A 10,587-nucleotide genomic window follows, 5' to 3' on the forward strand; every position below is an offset into this window, starting at 1 on the left:
GTAGTAATGTCAACAACTTGTGACAAAAGGGAGTAAACTTTTTATGTTTTTTGAGTATCATTTTTTTTTTTGGGCTGGTAAAAAATATGTTAGGCAATGTTTGTTAGCATAGGGAAACATGATTAAATGAACCATGAAGCATTGAATCTTCATTTATGTTTGAGAAAATAATTAAAATATACATTTTATAAAATAATGTTTCATTTAAACTAAGAAAAGGAAAAAAATGTCATTTTCTCATCACGTAAATTTGTAGCAAGTAAGAGGAAAGTCTAATTGTATTAAGAAAAGTTTTTTTTTTTTTTTTTTGATTACATGGGAACCCGCAGCCGCTACACTTCGGGTGCGCACAGGGTAATAGCTCGCAAACCACACAGGAGAGGTAATCCGCACTAGGCAAGCCCAGTGCGACGAGCTCGACTCAGAAGGCAAATCCCCTGCTGTCATAGTTAAGAAAAGTAATTAGTTTCTTCATCTTTTCAATGTACTTTGTATAATTTAATTGAAATTAACATCTACAAACATTTGTAAAGTATAAAATTTTATTTTTATTTATTTGAAAGTTATCTTTGTTTATAAGTAACCTCATTAAAATCTTAACAAAAGAATAAATATTGCATATCTAATTGATGTCTCTAGAACCAAACTATTTTTCTTCTTTTGGAAGAAAACGTTATAGTTCTTATTGAATGTTGTTAAAAAATTTAAGAGACTTCATGTCATGTATTTATTTGAAGGTAAAAAAAGGGTCTAAAGTAAGGACAAAAAAAGAATTTTTGTTGAATTTTTAAATATTCTTATGCAATTTAAATTTATGGGAAATCTTTAGTTTTTAAGAGTTTGCAGAAAATATCGAAGTAATCTCTCAATAATTTAATGTCACAAAGAGCGGTTAAAAATAAAAAATAATTACAAATTTAACCTTTAATCTTGGTTTTCGGCCCGTGCTAGAGTTTGCAGAAAATATCGAACAAATATTTCAATAACTTAATGTCACAAACGCGAAAAAAAATAAAAATAATTACAAATTTAACTTTTAATCTTAGCTTTAGGCCCGGGTTTAGCACGGACCAAAAGCCACTAGTAAATGAATGGGAAAAGGACACAAATGGCTGGTGGGGTGAAACTAGTCCCACCCTTTAACCCAATTTTTCCCTAACCCAAATTATACCCACTAAACTAATCCCATCCATTAGCCAAAATTTAAATAAGACAATTTTCAATTGAAGTCCAGTACAAGCAGGCACTCTCCTTCGCTCCATTTTACTTTGATTAGCTTGTTTTCGATTCGCAATTAGGTTAATTCTCGTAGATTTGTTACAAAATAATTGTTGCTACTTTTTTATTTTAAGCTAGGCAATTAGGATAAATAGCAGTATTTTGGCTATCCAATACAAGCAGACACTATTCTTCGCTCGATTTTGACTTTGCTTAGCTTTTTTTTTTTTTTAATTTTTTTTTATTCGCAATTAGGCTAATTCCTATAGATTGTTACAAAATTATTGTAGGCATTTTTTATTTTTTAATCAAGGAGTGTTTAATTGTCAGAAAATAGTTGTTGGCAGTTATTTTCGATATCTCTGGTGTTTTTTATATATAATATGTGTCATTTGTGTATAAAATATGTATCGATACTTATACAGTAATGTATAGAAACGTATAAAATATGAATTTCTAAGTTATGTATCATTTTTTTATATATAATATGTATCATTTGTGTATATAATATGTATCGACAAATAAGTCGCCCTAACGTATAGAATAGAAAATTGTATCATTTTTGTATATAATATGTATCATTTGTTGTATATAAAGTGTATACATAATTCCAGCATGTGTATATAAACTGTATCAGTATTGTATAGAAAGTGTACCATACGTATAAAAAATGTATAATAGAAACCGTATCAATGTGGTATATAATATGTATCACTATTGTATATGTAAAAAAAAAATCATATCTTTATTGTATAATATGTGTATAATAAATGTATAATTAACGTATAATTTATGTAAAATAAATGTATGATTAATTCCGAAAGATATGTATATAAAAACCGTATAATTCTTGTATATAAAGTGTATATATAATTCCAACATATGTATATATATCTTTATGTGGAAATTTCGTAGACCTTTTGTGGCGACTTAGTCGCCACAAAAAGTCTTTTTTTTTTTTTTTTCGCGCACAATTTTGTCGGGTCGGTTAGCCTTGGCATTATTTTGGGCCGAACGGACACCTAGTGGAATTAAGCCCAAATAGTGGTTAAATGTGGGATTAATTTGGCTGAGTGGACACACAATGTCCTTTTCCCTAAATGAATATGGGTTGCAGGATTGTCCTTCGCTGGAGGTGGTCTTTAATTTTTACCCCTCAAAATGGTGGTCTTTAAATTCTGCCTGTGCCCATGCAAATTCTGCCTTAAGGCCCAAATAGGCAGAATTTGAAAGGCAGATTTGCAAAATTCTGCCTTGCGATTTTACTGAGCTGGGGTTCGAACCCAGAACCTCAGGTGTTAGGCGAGGGACAATACTTAAAGACCATCAATTTGAAGGGCAAGAATTAAAGACCACCCCAAATGAAGGGCAATCCGGGCAAAAAAAGGAATGAATATCCAGGATAAACGTTCCTTGTCCCGCCCATTAAAACAATCTTAATGGGATTGTAATTTTCAGCTCATGTTAAATTAACAAATTTCCCCCCGGCTAGGAAACAGAGAAATTCTCAAATTTTAACATAGTGATAGGCCAGGTCCACATAGTTATAATTGTGAATTTGTAATTTAGTACTTGTAAGCCACAACTTTAATCCCAGCTTTTATGCAGCTGTAAGTGTGGAGACACACATATAATCATATAGCATCTGTTAGGCATCACAAAAATAAAACAAAAGCGCGTGAAGTTCTCTTGTGAAAAATAAAAATATTTGTTGAAATGGGTATTAAAACACGTCATCTATATCAAGTCATCCAAGTTTAACACAGAATAATCAAGTTAAATTCAGTGCAAGAATAATAGTACTAGAGCAGATAAACAGGTGCAGAGAAATTCAAGTGAGACACTAAGCAATGACAATGAAACTGCCCAATAATTCAGGAGAGAGTCCAGTCAATAGCCATCTTACCCACTTTGCTTGGAATTCAATGCACACGCTATAGTACAAGAACCATCAGGAAGCTTCCCTGTAAATTCCACATGTGATGATGTTATTGAATTTAAGGCCACTGCATTAAGACTAGTTAGCTACTACTACTATTCATTACTTTAGCAAGAAGTCTAGGCAAAAAGAAATGCATCACTTCAAGGGACTCGCAAGGAAGAACCTAGTTTCCTCTGCCTCTGCAGAAAGGCGGAAGAAAGAGCAGCATTATTATTTAAAGAATGGAAGTTCAGTGCTGGAGGAGATTCTTGCTTTATGCGACGGAAATTGCCGAATTCCCATCCGTTATTTCAGTGCCATAGAGATCCAGAGGGCAACAGAGCACTCTGCAAAGAAAATAAAGCTCTCAGCTCTGGATTTGGTTACGGGCTCTCTGAACAACCGCCTTGTTTTAGTTCGGTTCAATGAACTGAACTTCGATAATATTCACCGAGATATAGCAATTACTGCTCAGATGAGCCATCTCAAGAATGTGCTCAGACTTGTCGGTTGCTGTCTAGAATTTGAATCACCAGTTATGGTGTATGAATATGTTGAAGGTATATCTCTTAGAGATCTACTTTTCAAAAAAGGTAATCATGATGATCAAACTAGAAGATCATTATTATCTTGGGGAAATAGATTACGGATTGCCAATCAGGTTGCTTCTGCAGTCGTTTTTCTCCATACAGAATTTACTACGCCCATCATCCACAGAGATATAAAGCCTCACAAAGTGATAATAGATCAGAATAGCGGTGTTGCCAAAATGGTGGACTTCTCATTTTCCATATCATTGCCTCCTGGGAAATTGGAGGTACAAGCTGGATTTCTAGGAACAGCCGGGTATATAGCTCCTGAATATGGCCGTCATGACATTGTTACTCAAAAAATTGACGTCTATAGCTTCGGGGTTCTTCTCTTTGAGCTATTAATTGGAGAAAGTGTGCACGATATTATCATGAATAGAATGGCAATTCCAAAAGAGGGGACAAATTTTGAAAATCTCACACCCAACATCGTCGATAGCTATTTTACAGAGGGTAATGTAATAGATATAGCGGATCCTGCCATTTTAGAAGAGCGTGGAATTGAGATTCGACAACAATTGGAAGACTACTTGGATCTTGTTAAGAAATGCACAGCTTACAAGGGAGAAAATAGACCATACATGATTCATGTTGCAAGGGAATTACGCCGAATTGAGAAGTGTTACCGTGCCCTCACTCTTGGTCAGAAATAAATGTCTGTTTTGATCCCATCATATTTTTTTTCCTGAATGTACCGTCATATTTATGTTGAACAAAAATGAGATCTATAGACAATGAAATTGCCAATTTGATCTTTCCATGCTCTATTTGGATTGATTTCTCCTTAATTTTTTTGGTTTACAGGAACAAAAAAAAGTGAGATCATTTTAGTTTTGTATTTGTCATCTGTTGGGTTGAATAGATCGGTTGAATGGGAAATGGAGGGAAAAAGAAGTGGAGGGAAAATGAGTTGTTCCCTCTTGCTTTATGAAATAAGCATTTGTTTCTCATAGGTGGTGGAAAGAAAAGTTTTCCTACTTAAAAGTAGAAACACTCCTTCTTGTTGCTAAAAGGGTCAAGAAGAGGGTCTCCCCTCGCGCCGTCGTCGTCGTTCGGCTCGGCTTCGGATTTGATTCATAATCTTTTTGGACCAAATTTCCTTTAATTTTAATTTTAATTAATTATTATTTATTTAATTAATTAATTAGTTTCCAGATCCTGACCCGTTAGTGCCCCGGATCCGCGTGTCTGAGCGACCCGTTTCTTTCCCGGATTAATTTAAATTTCCCTCCGTTTTATTTTTAAAACGAATTTTTCTGAAAGGGTGCAAACCTTTTACGAAAAGTTGCAAACCTTTTCCCAACCAACGCATTAATGGCTATAAATTCCTGTTAATATTCAGATTATTACTTACGAATTTTCTGATATTTCTCTATTCTTCTACTCTCTTAAAAGTTTACTTCTGTGTGATATATTGTCGTTAAGTGGTTCGCCTGACATCGAAGTTTTTGGTACCAATACACCGGTGAGTGACATCCTTCTATCCTGGGAGGAAATATTCCACATTCAACCTCGGGTACTTGAGGGGAATAATTTCCTTAAGGACACACTGTGCATTCAGTGGGCTGGATTTTTGTTCCTTAAAAATATTTTCGTATACTCTTTCTGATTATTTTTTCAGATTCTATTTCACATTGGTTTATACTTTCTGATTTTGAAAGTTACTGATTTCTGAAAATTTTGCTAAGTTACTGTTTCGTAATACAGATTAATAACATCATCTAATAAATTTTACATTAAATTCAGATTATGCCACTGCTTGTAATTTATCCTTAGTTTTTACCTTTTTCCATCTTAACCAACATGAGTCATTTCAGTGCTTAATTAAGAATCCATGTACCCAAATACTTTAAACACAAGATAAAATATTTACTTTATTTTTATATAATAAGGGTCAATCTAACTTTTTGGTGGTCCTTAGTTAGATTCCTTAGTTACATTACAACTAAGGGTTGCCTTCTAAGGGTTTTCTTTTCCAAATTTATTTCTATATTTGTCTTTTATTGTTACCTTTGCTATGGGGTGTTTTAGAAATATCAAAGCACTTTCAAGTCTTTTTTGATAATACAAAACCTCGTAGACTAACTTTTTTGAAGGTGATGTGAAATATGCCTTATTTGTACTCCTACTTTATGTCTTTACTAGTGAATTTGTCCACGTTTCGCGCGGTAACAAAAAATGATTTTTTAAAAAATATACAATGGACAAAGACACTAAGCAATGACAATGAAACTGCCCAATAATTCAGAAGAGAGTCCAGTCAATAGCCATCTTACGCAATTTGCTTGGAATTCAATGCACACGCTATAGTACAAGGACCATCAGAAAGTTTCCCTGCAAATTACACATGTGATGATGTTATTGAATCTAAGGCCACTGCATTAAGACTAGTTAGCTACTACTACTATTCATTACTTTATCAAGGGGTCTAGGCAAAAAGAAATGCATCACTTCAGGGGACTCACAAGGAAGAAACTAGTTTCCTCTGCCTCTGCAGAAAGGTGGAAGAAAGAGCAGCATTATTATTTAAAGAATGGAAGTTCAGTGCTGGAGGAGCTTCTTGCTTTATGCGACGGAAACTGCCGAATTCCCATCCGTTATTTCAGTGCCATAGAGATCCAGAGGGCAACAGAACACCCTGCAAAGAAAATATAGCTCTCAGCTCTGGATTTGGTTACGGGCTCTCTGAACAACCGTCTTGTTTTAGTTTGGTTCAATGAACTGAACTTCGATAATATCCACCGAGTTATAGCAATTACTGCTCAGATGAGCCATCTCAAGAATTTGCTCAGACTTGTCGGTTGCTGTCTAGAATTTGAATCACCAGTTATGGTGTATGAATATGTTGAAGGTATATCTCTTAGAGATGTACTTTTCAAAAAAGGTAATCACGATGATCAAACTAGAAACTCATTATTATCTTGGGGAATAGATTGCGGATTGCCAATGAGGTTGCTTCTGCAATCGTTTTTCTCCATACTGAATTTACTACTCCCATCATCCACAAAAATATAAAGCCAGGGAATGTGATGATAGATCAGAATAGCGGCGTTGCCAAAATGGCGGACTTCTCATTTTCCATATCATTGCCTCCTGGAGAATTGGAGGCATAATTAGGTCGTGCTTGCGGAACATTCAGGTGTTTAGATCCAGACTATGCCCACCGGGGTATTGTTACTCAAAAACTTGATGTCCACAGCTTTGGGGTTCTTCTCTTTGAGCTATTAATTGGAAAGGAAGTGCTCGCTAGTATGCAATCCGATATTGAAGAGGGTAATGCTATGGATAGAGTGGATTCTGCAATTTCAGAAGAGACAATAGCTTTTGTAGAAGACGCCGTATCCAATATTGAAGAGTGCAATGCTATGGGTAGAGTGGATTTTGCAATTCCAGAAGAGCCGATAGATTTTGAATATCTTCCATTCAACGCCGTCCATCACTATACTAAAGAGGATAATGTAATGGATATAGCGGATCCTACCATTTTAGAAGAGCACGGAATTGAGATTCGACAACAATTGGAAGACTACTTGGATCTTGTTAAGAAATGCACAGCTTACAAGGGAGAGGATAGACCATACATGAATCAAGTTACAAGGGAATTACGCCGAATTGAGAAGTGCTTCCGCGCCGTCACTCTTGGTCAGAATTAAATGTTAATATGGAATTTTTACTGGTTGTAACTTCTTTTAAGACCTAATTATTAATAATAACTATCCTTTTATTTAATTATCACTAGTAGCTAATTCAATTTTCTAAATTACAATTGGTAGCTATATAAAAAAACATACACAAATACATGTATCTTTCTCTATTCCCACTCATTACCCATTTCATATTTTTCATTCTCAAAACCCTAAAAAACTCTCTCTCCCCTTCTCTCATCTGCGCCGCCATAACCACCACCACGGCGTGCGCCGCCGCTACCCCTGCCCCACCTGATAGGCTACGAAAACCCTCAGATCTTGAGGTTAAGGGATTTATGAACAAACAGATCTTCGCCACCATTATCATCAGATGATTCCAACTGTGGTAGACGTTATCGACCATACTAGAACGATCAAATAGTGTAGTTGATTGTACTTGTTTCTTGAATTGAACGCCAGACCAGTAACCCAGGACATATGTTTCCTACTTCCTCTTTATTTACAAAAAAGAAAAAATGTTAGACCAATCTCAACAACTTAATGTGCATTGTAACTAAACAAGGATGTTTGAGATGCATTGGGCGTTCCATAATCTTTTGTCTGCTGGACTTTTAGTTCATAAATTGCTTCTCTAGTGTTAGGGTGAATGTTCATGAATGTTTGAACAGTGTTCTCAAATACATGAAAATTTGAATGTATTTGGCTTTATATGTAGTTTGAATGTACACAATGCATTTGAAATTTTGTTGAAATCCATTCAAATAAGTGAACATATGAACAGTGCTCTCAAATACACGAAAATTTGAATGCATTTGGCTTCATAAGTAGTTTGAAAGTACACAATGTGTTTTATTGTTACTGATTAGATATGTATTTGAAGCCCTTCAAATACACGCGTCCAAATACATAAAATCATTGTTACTGATTAGTCATGTATTTGAAGGCCTTCAAATACACGCGAAAAAATACAGAATTTTAGCAAAGCATAGCTACAAATGGTAATATTTAAAAGGATAGCTACAAATGGTAGGAAGCTACAATAAGGTAGTCATTTGAGTAATTTTACCAATGTTAATAAAGTAAGTGAAAGAAAAAAAAAATCAAGTGCACCTCGCTAACTTTGAAAATTGTTTACAAAAAAAAAAATGTAGAAGACGACGACAATTTCACCTTTATTTCTATTAGGTTCCAATTTCAAGGAAATTCAATCTGTTTGTACCGTCATATTTATATTGAAGAAAAATGAGATCTGCAGACAATGAAATTGCCAATTTGATCTTTCTTTAGCTTTATTTGGACTGGTTTCTCCTTAATTTTTTCGGTTTACGGGAAAAAAAGTGAGACCATGTTAGTTTTGTAGTAATTGTCATCTAATAAATTTACTGCCTGTTCATCCAGGTGAGAATCAAGTGTAAAGAAAGGAAGGTATACTTACAGGTTTAAGCAACTTGCTTTCATTTATAAGCATGAAGAATATTACTATTAGTCCGTCCCAAAGTATTACTATTTCAAATTAAAAAAATTTACACTTCTTGTAAGGGATCCGATGTTGTTATTCCCATTACGAACTTTCACTATTATATTGTTCTGCCAGACAATGCAGTCTCCATACATAATCTTTAAATAAATAATCTAAATGATTCATTTTCTCAACTCGGTTTTCAAAATAGTGTAACATTTATAACTTTAAGTGAAATCAATGAAGCAAAAACAGAATAATGTTTATAAAGAATGAGAGTTCGAGAGAAAGAAAGATCTCCATTAATTCCAAGAGAAAAATGAAATGACTCGAGTCTCTACTGTACAAAGTCTAGCTATTAAACTATTAACTACTTGGGTTAACTAACCAAAGTACTTAACCACCTCAGTTAAGTTAAAAACTATTGCAACTAACTGCCATATCTTAGCTACAATTAAAAACAAGAGTTAGTGACTTAGAGGTGGAAAAATGGGTAAAAAAAATACGGTTATCCGCCCAACCCAACCCATTTTAAATGGGTTGGATATCCAACCCATTTAAAATGGGTCCAATATGAGTCAACTCATATTATCCACTTAAAATATGGGTAACTTAATGGGTAAAATGGATAAAACTCACAACATATAGGGTGTGTGGTATGATGGAAAATGTTTTCCTAGAAAATGATTTCTTGGAAAACAAGTGATATTCCTACTTATTTTCTTGTGTTTGGTTGGATGCGGAAAACATTTCCGGAAAAATATTTTCTAGTGTTTGGTTTGACGGAAATACCAATTTGACCCCTAACCACACAAACCTTCATCCCCAACTCACTACCTCTCGCCTCCTACACCCCCACTCCAATTCCCACCCTGCATTTGAAAAAGATGCTACTTCCACAAAGTGACTATTTTTATAAGATAACCATATATGTGCATACCTTTTTCTAGGACCACACACAAAAAAAAAAAAAAAAAAAAAAAAAAAAAAGACAAAATACTTCCACTTTGAAGACAACCCAAAAAAGTGACTATGTTTGTAAACTAGCCAATTTTTAAAAGTGACACAAAATGGCTATTTTTGTAAATTGACCATTTTTGAAAAGTGACATAAAGATGGCTATTTTTGCAAAAAACATATTTTTTGCAAAATGTCCGAAAATATGCAAATTTGCAAAATAGCAACTTTTTGGTCATTTTTCAAAAAATGGCCACATTACAAAAGTAGCCATTTTTCTGTCACTTTTTAAAAAAATGGCTACCTTGCAAAAAAGTGTTGCTATCTTAGAAAGGACACATGGAAAAAATGGTTATTTTAATACTTTCACAAAGTGGCTATTTTTATAAGATAACCAAATATGTGTCTACCTCTGCAACTGGTCTTTTTCTAAAACAACCAAAAAAATGACTACTTTGCACTTTGACGACAACCCAAAAAAGTGACTATGTTTGTAAACTAGCCATTTTTTAAAAGTGGCACAAAAAATGGCTATTTTTGTAAATTGATCATTTTTAAAGGTGACATCAAATGACTATTTTGCAAAAATATATTCTTGCAAAACAACCGAAAATGCAAATTTGCAAAAATAGCAACTTTTTTGGTCATTTTTCAAAAAAAAAGGCCAGAGAAAATGGAGACTACAAAAGTATCCATTTTTGTCACTTTTAGAAAAATAGCTACTTTACATAAGTGGCCACTATCTCGAATAGGTTACGTTGCAAAAATGATTATTTTAATACCCCCCTACCCCTC

General features: G+C 34.1%; 1 protein-coding gene and 1 pseudogene across 1 annotated transcript; both read left to right on the plus strand.

Annotated features, from left to right (window-relative positions):
* The first annotated feature begins 2,954 nt into the window (after window positions 1-2,954).
* Window positions 2,955-4,483, plus strand: LOC132051917 (serine/threonine-protein kinase ZRK1-like). Its single transcript, XM_059443181.1, has one exon. It carries the CDS (start codon window positions 3,291-3,293, stop codon window positions 4,380-4,382), a length of 1,092 nt encoding a protein of 363 aa, XP_059299164.1. The 5' UTR covers window positions 2,955-3,290; the 3' UTR covers window positions 4,383-4,483.
* A 1,472-nt stretch (window positions 4,484-5,955) lies between these two features.
* LOC132051916 (non-functional pseudokinase ZED1-like) lies at window positions 5,956-8,695 on the plus strand (annotated as a pseudogene).
* Window positions 8,696-10,587: the final 1,892 nt, after the last annotated feature.

This window comes from Lycium ferocissimum, chromosome 4, assembly GCF_029784015.1.
Source record: "Lycium ferocissimum isolate CSIRO_LF1 chromosome 4, AGI_CSIRO_Lferr_CH_V1, whole genome shotgun sequence".
NCBI classification, from domain to species: Eukaryota; Viridiplantae; Streptophyta; class Magnoliopsida; order Solanales; family Solanaceae; genus Lycium; species Lycium ferocissimum.

Coding starts and splice junctions, on each gene's coding strand:
- LOC132051917 (XM_059443181.1), top strand. CDS start 3,291: ATGCATCACTTCAAGGGACTCGCAAGGAAGAACCTAGTTTCCTCTGCC.